General features: G+C 53.7%; 5 protein-coding genes across 5 annotated transcripts; 2 read left to right on the top strand and 3 right to left on the bottom strand.

Annotated features, from left to right (window-relative positions):
• Positions 1-1,267: 1,267 nt before the first annotated feature.
• Positions 1,268-3,558, bottom strand: BDW74DRAFT_186864 (uncharacterized protein; the record flags this gene model as incomplete). The annotated part of the gene is made up of 7 exons (XM_073731330.1): positions 1,268-1,324; positions 1,394-1,584; positions 1,615-2,797; positions 2,857-2,888; positions 2,947-3,101; positions 3,177-3,410; positions 3,476-3,558. 7 exons carry the CDS (start codon positions 3,556-3,558, stop codon positions 1,268-1,270), a joined length of 1,935 nt encoding a protein of 644 aa, XP_073581014.1.
• A 286-nt stretch (positions 3,559-3,844) lies between these two features.
• On the top strand, positions 3,845-6,678 carry BDW74DRAFT_180789 (FAD-dependent oxidoreductase; the record flags this gene model as incomplete). Its single annotated transcript, XM_073729822.1, has 5 exons — positions 3,845-4,155; positions 4,214-4,488; positions 4,548-4,918; positions 4,969-5,711; positions 5,793-6,678. The coding sequence occupies 5 exons, from the start codon at positions 3,845-3,847 to the stop codon at positions 6,676-6,678; spliced, it is 2,586 nt and encodes an 861-aa protein (XP_073581015.1).
• Positions 6,679-8,145: 1,467 nt separating this feature from the next.
• On the top strand, positions 8,146-8,744 carry BDW74DRAFT_180790 (uncharacterized protein; the record flags this gene model as incomplete). Its single annotated transcript, XM_073729823.1, has 2 exons — positions 8,146-8,326; positions 8,389-8,744. The coding sequence occupies 2 exons, from the start codon at positions 8,146-8,148 to the stop codon at positions 8,742-8,744; spliced, it is 537 nt and encodes a 178-aa protein (XP_073581016.1).
• A 528-nt stretch (positions 8,745-9,272) lies between these two features.
• On the bottom strand, positions 9,273-10,666 carry BDW74DRAFT_186866 (enoyl-CoA hydratase/isomerase family protein; the record flags this gene model as incomplete). Its single annotated transcript, XM_073731331.1, has 5 exons — positions 9,273-9,552; positions 9,654-10,169; positions 10,248-10,322; positions 10,397-10,547; positions 10,607-10,666. 5 exons carry the CDS (start codon positions 10,664-10,666, stop codon positions 9,512-9,514), a joined length of 843 nt encoding a protein of 280 aa, XP_073581017.1. The 3' UTR covers positions 9,273-9,511.
• Positions 10,667-11,107: 441 nt separating this feature from the next.
• BDW74DRAFT_62736 (uncharacterized protein) lies at positions 11,108-12,496 on the bottom strand. Its single transcript, XM_073733318.1, has 3 exons — positions 12,399-12,496; positions 12,067-12,345; positions 11,108-12,012 (listed from the first exon to the last, which is right to left on the bottom strand). Exons 1-3 carry the CDS (start codon positions 12,472-12,474, stop codon positions 11,402-11,404), a joined length of 966 nt encoding a protein of 321 aa, XP_073581018.1. The 5' UTR covers positions 12,475-12,496; the 3' UTR covers positions 11,108-11,401.
• Between the last annotated feature and the right edge of the window lie 96 nt (positions 12,497-12,592).

A 12,592-nucleotide genomic window follows, 5' to 3' on the forward strand; every position in this document is an offset into this window, starting at 1 on the left:
CGATATTGCCAACATCAAGATAGCTTGCAGGTCATTTACATGTAGTCCACCGACATGATACTCAATTCCAAAAGAACTGACTTTGGTTCCTTGCGGTTCCTGGCTACCTGGCTGGGTAACTATGGTAGCAGATTATCAAAAATCTTCCAAGCTTGCATTTGCTGGAGACCCTTCAAGCATGGTAGTCTACAGTGTCGTATCGATTGTGCACATGCAGACTGATGGTGTATCTTGCTGGGGATTCCACATGACCCGCCTAGCTTTGTCATCAACGACGCAGCACAGACTGGATCTCCTTCCCATTCTGATCTTCTCCACCACCCTCATCATCCTCATCGTCCCCATCAAATCCATTGCCCCTTGCCGGGCTATGAGTGTTTTTGTCATCAGATACTCTCGTCGTATGATTTCCGGATGCTGCAATAAGGATTTCCGCGGCTACTTGCCCACGCTTGACGGTCAAGTCCAGGAGCCTCCACGCGCCTGCGCCCCAACTGAACACCGGCCATCGCAACAACCATGCGGAGTACTGTCAGAGTTCGTTTTCAATTAATACCCAATAACACGCTGATTTTGAATCTCGTTGAACTTCAACCCCGGTCGCTCTTTTACGCTATTGCATGCCTTCGCGCCGCCATTCCTCGCCCGTTTCCCGTTGTCTTTATTGCCGCGACTGCCGGCTGGCTCTGTGATCGCCTTACCAAACCACCGGTTTTGGTCAGACATACCCCGATTGAAACAAATGTCGATATACTCTGTTCTGTGCTAGCGTTGAATGACGGTGCCCGCCGTTATCCCCTGCTTCCTGTCGGAGGTACTTCCATTACATTATATCTCGCGAAGCCGCTTGCTATGACGATTTGAAATCGCCCCGAGGGAGTTAGTCTTCCGAAAGATTGATTGCTCTTTCAGGACAATTACGGAATGATGGAAATAAAGCTACGGCACCTGCCGCTCCTTGGTTGGTCGCAGCTGGCTTGAGAATATCGAGATTTGGGATCCTGAAATAGAGAGAGGGTGTTTGGCTGTTATACTTCATCTCTGCATCACGCACTGCTATGCAAAGACGGTCATCCGGAAAATCCAGATGGACCAACGTCAGGACCAATTTTGCAAGAGTTATTCCTTTGTTTGTCCCTTTTTTGCACAACAACTATCCTGCAAGGCTAGCAATTGCAGCTATCGCACGAGATTCGAAAATTTGTACGCCGAATATACATGTTCGGTCCAGCTTGGCGCTGCCTTGCTCCCCGGGGTTGAAGGTGGCCTACCAGCTCTCTGGGCATGGCCCATTAAGCTGGCGCGTTTCACGATCCCACAAGGCCTAGTCGAACATCAGAATCGAGAAAAAATTTGGATGTTGAGAAGGAGGCTAGGTTGGTAGGCGACTTACCCAGTCAAAGACCTCGCTGTCCATTTCGGCATTCATGAAGTCGTCAAACGCAGACCAGATAGGAGACGGGCCGGTTAGTTCGGAGGGTGCCACGGACTCCGCAACTCGGGCGTCAGGCGAGATGGTTATGCGATGAGGAGCAGGACTGTGCGGACCAGTGTCGGAATGCGTAAAGTTGGAGACTGTCTTGCCTAGGCCAGGGCTTGTGGTTACCGCATGACCCATGCGACGAAGCATAGTTGCGATGATCTCAGCAGCTTTTGCGGTCTCTGCTGACGGGCTGGAGGTTAGGTCAAGGCTTTGGTAAGTTTGGTGGAGGAGGTTAATCAATCCGGCTATTGGCGTGCTCTCAGTAGATGTTCTGGGGTTATCGGCACCCGAGTCCGTGATCACCTCAACGCAAATCACCATTGCCGCGGTGAGACAATCCGACACAGTACGGGAAGTGCCGAACCAGGCGCGCCTTTTGTGCCGGGGATTGTGCAAGCCTTCGTGGAACAGCAAACCCTGCTGCTCGAGGACGCAGCGAGCCGCATCGACACACGCCAGTCGGAACCGCTTCGCGTCCGGATCCAGCGGCGCTGATACCAGATATTGACGGTGTAAAATGCAGCGGGAGCGCTGGTATACGATTTCCAGCGTGCGTTGCATGACCAGGGCGCTCGGCTGCGCTGCCGGTCCCTCCGGTACTGGAAGGCGCAGTGGTCGCGGCAGGCCGGCTTTCCATGCTTCGAGCTGCTGTCCCAGACTGACGGTGCTTTCCCGAGAAATTGGCCCTTGGGCAGCGAGGTCAGCAATCTCATTAGCAATTTGGTGGAGATCGTCTACGGCCAACATATACACAATGCGGCTTGCGGTCTCGGAAGCGGATCGCGACGGAGGGAGGGCGGGCATGGTCGGGTGGAGATCCGCGTCGAGGGGATTGCGTGGGCGGGATACGTTGGCGAGGCCGTGGTAAACGACTCTGGGGAGTCCCGTTTGCGAGGCCACGACATGGTCGATTACGGAGAGGAGGAGCCAAGCTCTCGATCGCATCTCGGCGTCAAATGGCGATGGTGGCGGACGGCACAGGTGGCCCGGCTGATGGTATCCCATCATAATGGCTAGGCGTGACACTATGCCCAGAAGGATGGACACGCCGGTCTTGGAGTCGTCGAACCGCAGGTACTCGACCCCTAGACACATTAACGCGGCCTCGACCTTGAAGCGGCCGGGGACGGTGAGGTCAGATTTTGAGAGTGCGACGGCGCAGCTTTCGCGCATGGCATGGAACGCTTCGGGCAGGTCATGGTTCGTCGACGAGCCGACGAAGCGTTGAATCCACATTCCGCAGGCCAGGACTCCGTACAACAGGGCAAGCCAGGCCGGACTGACCGTCAAAGGGGAACGCCAGAACTCATGGTACTGGTGCATGTCCGAGCGTTAGACAGAAACTTAACGGGCTTTTGAACATGCATACCTACCTGGTGTTGGAATGTCGGAGAATGGATCACGACTACATGAGAAGGTCATTTTGTCAGTTTAGATTACAATACGACACTAGGATGGCGTACTCAAGGAGGGCTCCTCTGACTCGAGACACGCAGAGACGAGTCGATCGGCCTCATGGCGAGGAGGCAAGGCGGCGATGAGGTCTCGCAGGGCGACCGTGTGCGAGAGTCCCGACAGTAGGGGCACGGTGTCCCCACTTGATTTGCCTTCATTATCACTATGACCATTGATCTCCAATTGGCTTGTCTGTACAAGAGTGCGGGATATTGTTGTTAGCTCGACCGGAAATGACGAGCGAGTCAGAAAAGCACTCACGGCATGGTCCATGAGAGCCCGCCAGTGGCTCGGATGCACGAAGCCGGCTCCACAGGACTCGGCGGGCGGGGAGTTAATACCATCCATGCCGATCGTGCGGGCCGGCCATGCGGGCTTGCTGTGCGCAAGTCGCGCTCGAATGTAGTGGCAAGAGGTCGCTTGCTGGCGTCTTCGGCAGTTCAGGCAAGGACGGGCACGATCACACCTTAACCTATCACCACAGCAGCCGGGGTTATTTTTCAGGGGCCAGCTGTCGCGGTTGCAAAGAATGCTTACTTTTTTTCTCGACATGAGGTGCAAGACAGCAGTACTCGGGGCTTCTGCTCCCGGCGCTTTCGATCCAACGGGCGAGGCTCCATGGGCAGAAGTCTTGCTGGATGTGGACGGTGTATGGACGCCGGATTTCACGAATTTATAGCCCGGAGTTCTCGGCTTTCCCGGAAATCACGGATTTCTGGTAAAATAGTGGACAGAACGACCCACCTGTCACCCATGTGTCTGGCAGGGGAACATCCGGTGTCTCGCATGAGATCCACCTCTGCTTCAGCACCGGCAGACAGATGATCGGCTTCAATGGCTTTATAAGGCGAGCCTCCTCCATGGTCTCCAAAGCAAGCCTTTCTCCTACCTCAAACCTATCTTAGCATGGTATACTCCGAACGTCCTAAGCCTAAATTCCGCGTGGTGATTGTCGGCGGGTCCATAGCAGGCCTAACGCTTGCCCACTGCCTGATTCGACAAAATGTTGACTTTGTGGTACTGGAATCCCACGAGGACATTGCGCCCCAGGTCGGTGCCTCCATTGGCATACTTCCCAATGGCGCCCGGATCTTAGATCAGCTTGGCTTGTTCGATGATATCCTGGCGGCCACCGAACCGCTCCGAGAAACATACGTCTGGACAGCGCACAGCAAGCTCATCACGCAGAGCAAGGCTCCTGACCTCCTCCACGCTCGGTACATGGTCTACTCATTTGGTCATGTTCTTCATAGATACTAATTATGTCCTACCTAGCCACGGATATCCTATTGCCTTTCTCGATCGTCAGATAGTACTCGAGATTCTCTACAGACATCTCGAGCGACACCAGAATTGTGTATTCACTGGGAAGAAGGTCGTTCGGGTTGACTGCCATCCCGGTGGCGTCAAGGCTCACTGCGCAGATGGGTCGGTTTTTGAAGGCGACCTGGTGGTTGGGGCTGACGGGGTCAGAAGTAAAGTCAGGGAGCAGATGTGGGAGTACGTGGAGGCCAGGGGGCTGCGCGAGGAGGTTTCCCGAGAGCGCGAAAGTGAGCTGGTCGACTGCTATTGTGTGTCTCTGCTAACACTTCCTTGTTGTGACTTGCAGCAATGGTATCCCAGTACAGCTGTGTTTTCGGCATCTCCGCAGCAACCCCAGGGCTCATTGCTGGTACCGGCCACCGAACCTTTGGTGAGGGCTGGTCATTCCTCACGATCGTCGGCAAGGAGAGTCGGGTTTACTGGTTCGTTTTCCAGAAGCTGGACCAAAAGTACCCCGCCTCTCGCATCCCGCGCTTTGATCAGGCCATGGTGGACCAGTATGTTCAGCCCTACCTGCAGCAGCCCATCAGCGATTCCGTGCCCTTCGCGGAGGTTTACAAGAGGGCTATAACCCGGACTCTGCTGCCGCTAGAAGAGGCTTGTTATAAGCGCTGGGCGATCGACCGGTGGGCTTGCATTGGCGACTCGGTGCACAAGGTAAGCGCCGAACGCGCGTTGCACTTTCAGGCTCTGACATGACGTTCCAGATGACCCCGAACATGGGCCAGGGTGGCAATAGTGCCATTGAAAGTGCAGCCGCACTCGCAAACAGCCTGTCCAGCCTGCTTTCACACTTTGGGACCGCGGTCCCAGTGGAACAGATTGACCGGTGTTTGCAGCTGTGGCAGGCGAAACGACGGCCGCGAGCGCAGACCATCTGCAACAAGGCCCGCAGTCTAACTCGACTCGAAGCACTCGACACGCTGAAGGACAAGCTTGTCGGTCTTTATCTCCTGCCGTACCTCGACGAGTACGTGGCCAACCTTACGTCGGAGACCATTATCGATGCGACAAAGGTGGACTATCTCCCTGTGCCAGTCAGGTCATTAACGTGTACCATGCGATTTCTCGACTCCAGCCCCGTGCAGAAGGCTTCCTTTTGGGTTCGTATCTTATGGATCTCGCCGCTACTAGGTATTTTTGCCGTCGGCAAGGCCTTGGTGGCACCGTTAGTCCCGGTGCTTAGACCTCATCTACTGTCGGTAATGAAGACGGGGACCTGGATCGCCGGGAATGGTCAGCAGTTGAATCTGACGACGCCTTTCTACAACATTGGTTTTCTCGACAAGCTCATGCAGCCACTAATCACCTGCTTCCTCCCCTCAATCACCGGCACGGACCCAGAGTCCCGCATCCAGATGCTATCGTTCATGAACGACCTGGGCCCCGTCTACACCATCTGGCTCTTGGAGAGTTATCGCACTGCACACTCTCGGTTCGGAGTCCTCCTGTAAGTTGGCTCCCGGGGTCCTTTCTTCTAATGTCTACTCCTCGTTCACTCAATATGTCTAACCCACAAATGAATAATCAGGCCTTTGACCGCAGGCGCTATTTTCCAACTAGTGGGCATTTGGCAAGTCGCGCCCCTCTACCTCGCCTTGGAGTATCTCCGGACGCCTCTATCTACCCTCCTCGTCGGCGACAACAGGAAGATCAATAGTGGCCTGGTTGTCTCCTTGATTCTCTCCGTTCTAGCGGGCTATCACACCGTCACATATGCCAATTTCTTTGCCCCGACTGTACAGTCCCGCCAGTGGTTCAACGCCCTCTGGCAGCTGTTCCCGCTCACGATTCCCCTCCTTCAAGTTGTCATCTATCTCGTGCTTAAGCTCGCGTTCCCACCTTCTCGCTTCCAACCCGGCAACTCTAAATCTACGCATACCCAGAAATTGCAGCCTTGCCGCGCACCGGTATCGCAACGGCAACATCACCGCCCCGCTTCCCGGTCTCTCCTCTACGTATCCGCTGCCCTCGTCTTTCTACCAGCCCTTACATTCCTCAATATGCGGTCCCCAGTCCTCACATGCGCTCTCCCCAGCCTCCCGTCCCCATTCACCCGATTCCTTGTCGACGGCGCGGCCGCAACACCTCCCGCATCATTCGAGGCATCCATAGCCCGCTTCCTGCAATACGACGAACTGCTCTCAATGGCGGCCGCATTCACCTGGGTGGCGCTGCGGCTGCGCGAGCTGCATGCCGCCGGTGCGCCCGTTCCCTGGGTCATGGTCTTCTGTGCGATCATCGCCTCTCTCGTGCTCTTTGGACCTGGCGCGACTTTTGTGCTCGGGTGGGCATTGCGCGAGGCGGTTTTGGAGGACTTGGCCGCTAGGGTTACGGATGCTAGGATGCTAGGATTTCGGTGGCGCGTCAATTATAGGGAGCGTCCATGGATGACTCTGCGATGGTTGAGTGGGTAATGGTGTGGTGCCTAGGTTGGTCGATTGTTTTGGAGGTGATCTATGCAGAACCTGCAGTTTTCGCGGGATTTTCCGTCTTGCAAAAGACCCCCTTCACCCCATACCCAACTTCCGCCCTGCTACCGGGTGCTTTAGATACTTGTTAAGGCCTACGTTCATATGGAATCCTCGAGGTACCTCATCTAGGCTATATAGGCAAGACCCGGCTGCAAGGCCAGAAACGGAGATAACCGTTCCATTAAAACGCGCTGTCCCTGCGGAATAGTACTCTCTGTCATATATTAGCTCCGAAAGTATCTTATGGTAGCGCCTGCTATATGGTCAAACACCGCACGCTAGCTCTGTATAGGCCCTAGCTCTGTATAGGCACTGGGCACCTGGGCAACCCGCCGCACCTTCCTTAAAGCGCGCCTTGGCCATCATAGCAATGCTACAAATACTGGATGGCGTAAATATAAATCAAGATAGTGCGTGCGACTTGCTGTGCAGTATCCCCTTTTGCTAAATAAGAACATTTGCGATTTCCTCCAGAGCTTCCCACCAAATTCTTTCCGCATAGCCATGTCTAGAAAAGACAGATCGGCCAAGTTCTAAGCGCGCTTGATGGCGAAGCACGAGGCCGAGCATAACGCTGATGTCTTGGGGCTTCTGCAGGTTACGCATGAGACGGAAGAGATGCCCTGTTCCCTCGTGCTTGCGGACATTACAGAACACGAGCTCGAGACCCATTTCCATATCATGCCAGAGGCTGATAAGCACTTCTATTAGGAACCCCCGGCCGCAGGCGGCCAGCGTTGAGATATCAACCATTCCCAGTAAGCGTAGAGTATCTACATTCCAACCTTAGCTCTTAGCCCCGACCCTCCGATCTCGGTCGTGATCTCACGCCCTTTGGCAGCTGTTTCCGCTCATACTTCTAGTCCTGTAAGCCGTTTCTTCTCCTGCCCGTAACCTGACCCTGATGTCGCCTTTTCGCCCTCTTACTTCTATTCTAATCTTACTGTATCGATTCAACGCGTTTCCCAAGCGCGCAGTCACACTTGGGTATTTCAACCACTGCCGCGACCGCTACCATCAAATAGCCCTCCTACAACCGTCAGCCGTCACATTCTCCACATGCGGCTTCCAGTGCACCACTAGGAAAAGATATGGGACCAAATTGGGACTGCTGATGGCGTTTGCGTACGTAAAGGGACAATCTACTTATGTCACCGAGCTTAATGCAGAATACGTGGTGGTGGGAATCTTGGGATTGACCTCAGTTGTTCCTCGTCACATGTGCCAGCGGAGCAGGAATTCTAATTCGTGAAAGGTGCAGCGTTGACCTGATGAGTCGCTAACTCGTTCCCAGGAAGACAGGATTAGAAGTCTTGTGGTTCGGAATCTTCCTCCGCCTCATGACGTCTCTGGCATCTGCACACAAGAAACCTCTCCTCGTGTTTACCCACCTCCGCTGCCACCGCCACCATGAAAAACAACAACAACCCGGTAGACGAAGATTCAGAAACTGGCCTCATTCCTCTCCACGCCCCGGAGCTCGAGCTCGGCCCAATCATCTTAGTGCTTGACCTCCAACCCGGAGAGACGAGAGCGACCCGCCTAAGCGCCATTGGAGTAGTGCAGGTGTCGCCGCTTAGTTTCTCAATGGGTACGCAAACCCACCTGACCCTGGATGTACCTAAGTATCCAGCTACTGCCTACGCTACGTAGAGGTTGGGGTAAGGCGGCTAACACTCCAATCCACTTCTTTTCTAGCCACTCATTTCCTCGACATGCACAAAGCGTGGAACCATGCTCGGGGCCTCAGCTTCTTTCTCTTCCCAGACGTGTGTCTGTCCGAGGAGCGACAGTTCCTTGTGCAATGGGTGCAGAATATGCTGCGCGAGTGTCTGGAAGCAAGAGCAAGTAAACGTCAACGCCAGCGATCGCGATCCGCCGCACGCGCAGTTTCCCGTCTCTTTCCCGAGCGCACAATAGACGTAAAGGTGCAATGGGACTCGCAGCCGCCGAAGGACCGCCTTCTTAATGCGGTCGGTATTATGCACCGTGAGCTTCGCGGAGTCTGAGACTGGACTGGGAATGATAGTGACAGTCGCAGTCGCAGTCGCAGTCTTAGGGACTACTTAGTTGTCTCTACCAATCAGGGAGATCTGCAGGCCTATATGGGTGAGTTTGGGTCACAACCTACCATTCGATAGTACCCTTGGGATGCCGTCCAGACCTTCGAATGGGTGGTGTAATGGTTGATAACGTATCCTGCAAGGATCATCCACCGTTAGCGCAAAGCCCAAGGAAAGGAAAGCACGACGGTGTACGGTCTCTCTGTTGAACATCGCACGTTGTATCTTTTTCATCTTGACGAGATGTCAAGGGTAAGAAGTGTCACTGTATGGTAGCCTGAATTATGCATTTTGGACTTTGCTAACTAGAGCTACGGGAATATCTCTAGGTACATTCAAGTGATGCGTATGAGTTTGACTTGCGCTACAGGCGTGGTCAGTGGTTTGAGAATAGGATGAGGCGTGATGGTTCACATGTGGAAGACCTGATTGTCCGGATCCTGGATATTTTGAGCAGAGCGGAGACTGGTTGCCGTTGAATATGCGCATTGTAAACCTACGAATAAAAGTGTCCTTAGGTATTAGATTCTGTATCCCCAAAGTTAAAAGCTGCCATTTGGTAGCCGGCTACCTAGCTGAATACAGGGATCTTTTCCTGCAGTCGGATCCCTTCTCCGACATCCATTTCTATCTCCATTGGAAACCTGATAAGCGGCTTACAGACCACCCGTCTTAAGCTCAAATCCGGAGATACTACCATACCCCGACTCCAGCTACAGAGACGCCTTCCCCTTCCCACGCCGGGCCTGACTCGCTATACATGAAGAATAATCATCAGCATGGATCACTCGACCCCATTCCATTGTCAAACCTCAACCAGAGCATAAAATGAAATGAGAGGGGAAGCAAACTCACCCCTCTCCAACTCCTCATTCCTCCTCCGAAACCTCTCAAACGGCACCCCACTCACAAACCGTTCCGCCAGCGCATCCGCCGCCTCAACCATAGCCGCCACCCGATCCTTCCGCAACGGCTCACTCATCAACCTCTTACTCTCCAGCATAGAGCCAGGGTCATTAACATCCAGCTGGCGTCTAAGATACCCCAACACCTGTCCCTCAAACCCCTCCTTCGAAAGAACAACGTTCACAACCCCCCACTTTTCCAACTCCTCAACAGTACATCTCCTCCCAAACATAAGGACCTCGTTCGCGCGATGCACACCCATACTCTCCCTCAGCGTCTGCACGGCCCCGAATTCAGGGACCAGACCCAAGCTGCTGAATGGGATCTGGATGTAGCTTCCGGCAGCAGCGAGCACGATGTCTGCGACGCCCGTGAACCAGGCGGCGCCACCGCCGGCCGCGGGGCCGTTTAGGGCTAGGATGAGGATTTTGGCGTGGTGGATTAGGAGGCGAAAGAGTTCCATTTCTTGCGTGATTGTTAGTTGGGGGTTTGAAGGGGAAGGGAGAGAAAGGTAGGGGAAAGGGAGGGGAAAGGGCGATGTACCGCGCGAGAACTTCCGCATGTAGAAGAGTTTCTTCTCGGCGGGTGAGTCTGTGTCTGGTGGTTTGGGGATGTTCTCTGCTCATCCAGATCAATTACCCACTTTTTTCCGTTCACCATATCTGGGGAATGTGTGGAGGAGGATGACAAACCCCTAATATCCGCCCCAGCGGAGAAGAACCGTCCTTCGCCCGTGAGAACCGTGAAGATGGTCTCGGGGTGGGCGTCCAGTTCGCGGAAGGCAGCGACCATCTCGCCGAGCATGGTTTCGTTCCAGGCGTTTAGGACGTGCGGTCTGTTGAGCTAGAAGCTGTTAGTGTTGAAAGTAAGGGAAGGGTAGGGTGGGCTGGGGTAGGGTGTACTTTAATGACGCCGATCTGGTCGGTTATTTCGACTTTGATGTGGATGTATGTTGATGACATTTTGGTATTGTATGTTGGAAGCCAGCGCTGCTTTGCTGTAATGATGAGTTGAGGTTGCTACAAATTAAAAGTGATTGTGCTGCCTTGCCTGCAGGAACAGCCGCGGTTATCGGTACGACCTTACCTACCCCGCGGCGGGCGTGCTAAGTATAGAATCCTGCAGATGATTAAGAATACGCTAGTGTTAATATGAAGTCAGTTAGGTCGGCAATTTATTTAGCTGCGTTGGATACGCGCGTTTCCAATGGAGGTTGTGCCTTTGTTTGGCGGGTGACCGTACGTTGTCAAAATATATAACGACCCTGTCCCTATCAAACTACTGGAGGTTGAAGATGATGGATTCGATAAATTATCAAGAGAACTAGGATAGTCCTTGTAGCAAATAGGCATTTATACTAGGAAAGCAAACAACTATACTAGTTAATTACTAAGGCACTTGCTACATAGTTATGAAGGGTTGTGCAGAGAAGTGGTCCTCGCACCTCTTAGAGGCACTCAACAGTCCCCACGGGCACCGTAGTCTGAAACCTACCAAAAACATCAGATACCAAGTTTTGATAAAAGCTTCAGAGAGGGTATCGGTATAAGTTTGAAGGCAACATGCTTTGCAAATTTCGTTGTCAAACACTATGTCAAGATACCGACGGCGAACGCAAAGCAAATTAGGGCTACCATCCACCACCGGGCCCTACCCTCGGCAACATCCTCACAAAAACCAGTAAATAACAATCAAAGCTATCCGCAAACCTCCCCAAAAACATCTCCCGTATGCCTCCAAACACCCTCGCCCACCCCTTCCGCCTCATACCTCTCTATGACCCCCCAATTCGCCCTTGGCTCACTATCCGCCCCCACCAAATGCGGCTTCCCAGCGCTCCCTTTCAATCCGACCCCCGCAAACAAATGCCTCTCCCCACTCTCCTCTATGGGAACCATCCACGGCCTCGCAAGCACCCAGCCGGCTTTAATAACCATCCTCGTGACGAATCCCATCTCCCGGATGACACCTGTCTTCACGACGCCGGGGAAGGAGTGCGTGAATGAGACGGCCGAATTTGCTTTCGCGAGATGAGATAGCGAGAGACTCGTCATGGTTATGGCGTGTGTGCGTGCGTTGGAGAGGCTGTAGTTTCTCTTCAATGCGAGGTCGTCGATTATCAGTTGACCCTCGCCGCCGGCTTCGAGGACGGAGATCACGGAGGCAAGAGGAGGTTTGGTTTGGCCTTCGCCTTGGGTCGCAGGTGCAGGGGTTGCAGCGGCGTTTAGCTGGGGCAGGAGATTCGAGATGAAACGCATCCGGGCGTAGTAGTGCAGGGAGAGCTTTCTGTCGATCCCTTCTTCCGTTTCTAACTCCCGAGTCAATACGAACGCTCAAACCTGTAAAGCGGGAAGATATGTACCATCCCGCCCCTTACTCGTCATAACCCCCGACGTCAAAACCAGCAGATTGACCTTCTCCTCCTTTTCCTGAATGGCTCTACAAACCTCATCGACCTTCTTGAGCAGCGAGACATCGCATTTCAGGAATGTGGTGGTGCTCTCTGGATTAAGGGCATTTAATTCCTCGATGATTTTTGATGCTTGGGCTTCGTTTCGCCCGATGAGATATACCCGAGGCGAGACGGCATGGCGCACGAATGAGCGGGCTGTGAATTCGCCGATGCCACTTGTGCCGCCGACTGAGAAACGTGGTTAGACGGGTTGAGGAGGAAAGGGGAATGGGTGTGGCTACCAAATACGCCGACGAGACCGGGTCCGTAGGACTTTAGGGTTGAGTTTGTGGATTTTACTTTGTCGAGGGAGACCATGATTTCTGTTGATGCGATGATGCGATGAAGGGTTGAAAGTTGAAGGTGTGGGAAGAAAGAGAGGAGAAGAAGTGGGGAAGGTGCCAAGACTCACGGATACGAGGTGGCCAATCAAGAG

The sequence above is a fragment of the Aspergillus multicolor genome, assembly GCF_047715735.1.
Source record: "Aspergillus multicolor strain CBS 133.54 unplaced genomic scaffold BDW74scaffold_24, whole genome shotgun sequence".
NCBI classification, from domain to species: Eukaryota; Fungi; Ascomycota; class Eurotiomycetes; order Eurotiales; family Aspergillaceae; genus Aspergillus; species Aspergillus multicolor.

Bases quoted from the DNA above. Each gene is read 5' to 3' on its own strand.
- BDW74DRAFT_62736 (XM_073733318.1), bottom strand. From the start codon at position 12,474: ATGGTCTCCCTCGACAAAGTAAAATCCACAAACTCAACCCTAAAGTCC. The intron at 12,346-12,398 runs GTAGCCACACCC...CACGTTTCTCAG, and splicing joins CGGTCTCGTCGGCGTATTTG to TCGGCGGCACAAGTGGCATC. The intron at 12,013-12,066 runs GTACATATCTTC...CTCGGGAGTTAG, and splicing joins GACGAGTAAGGGGCGGGATG to AAACGGAAGAAGGGATCGAC.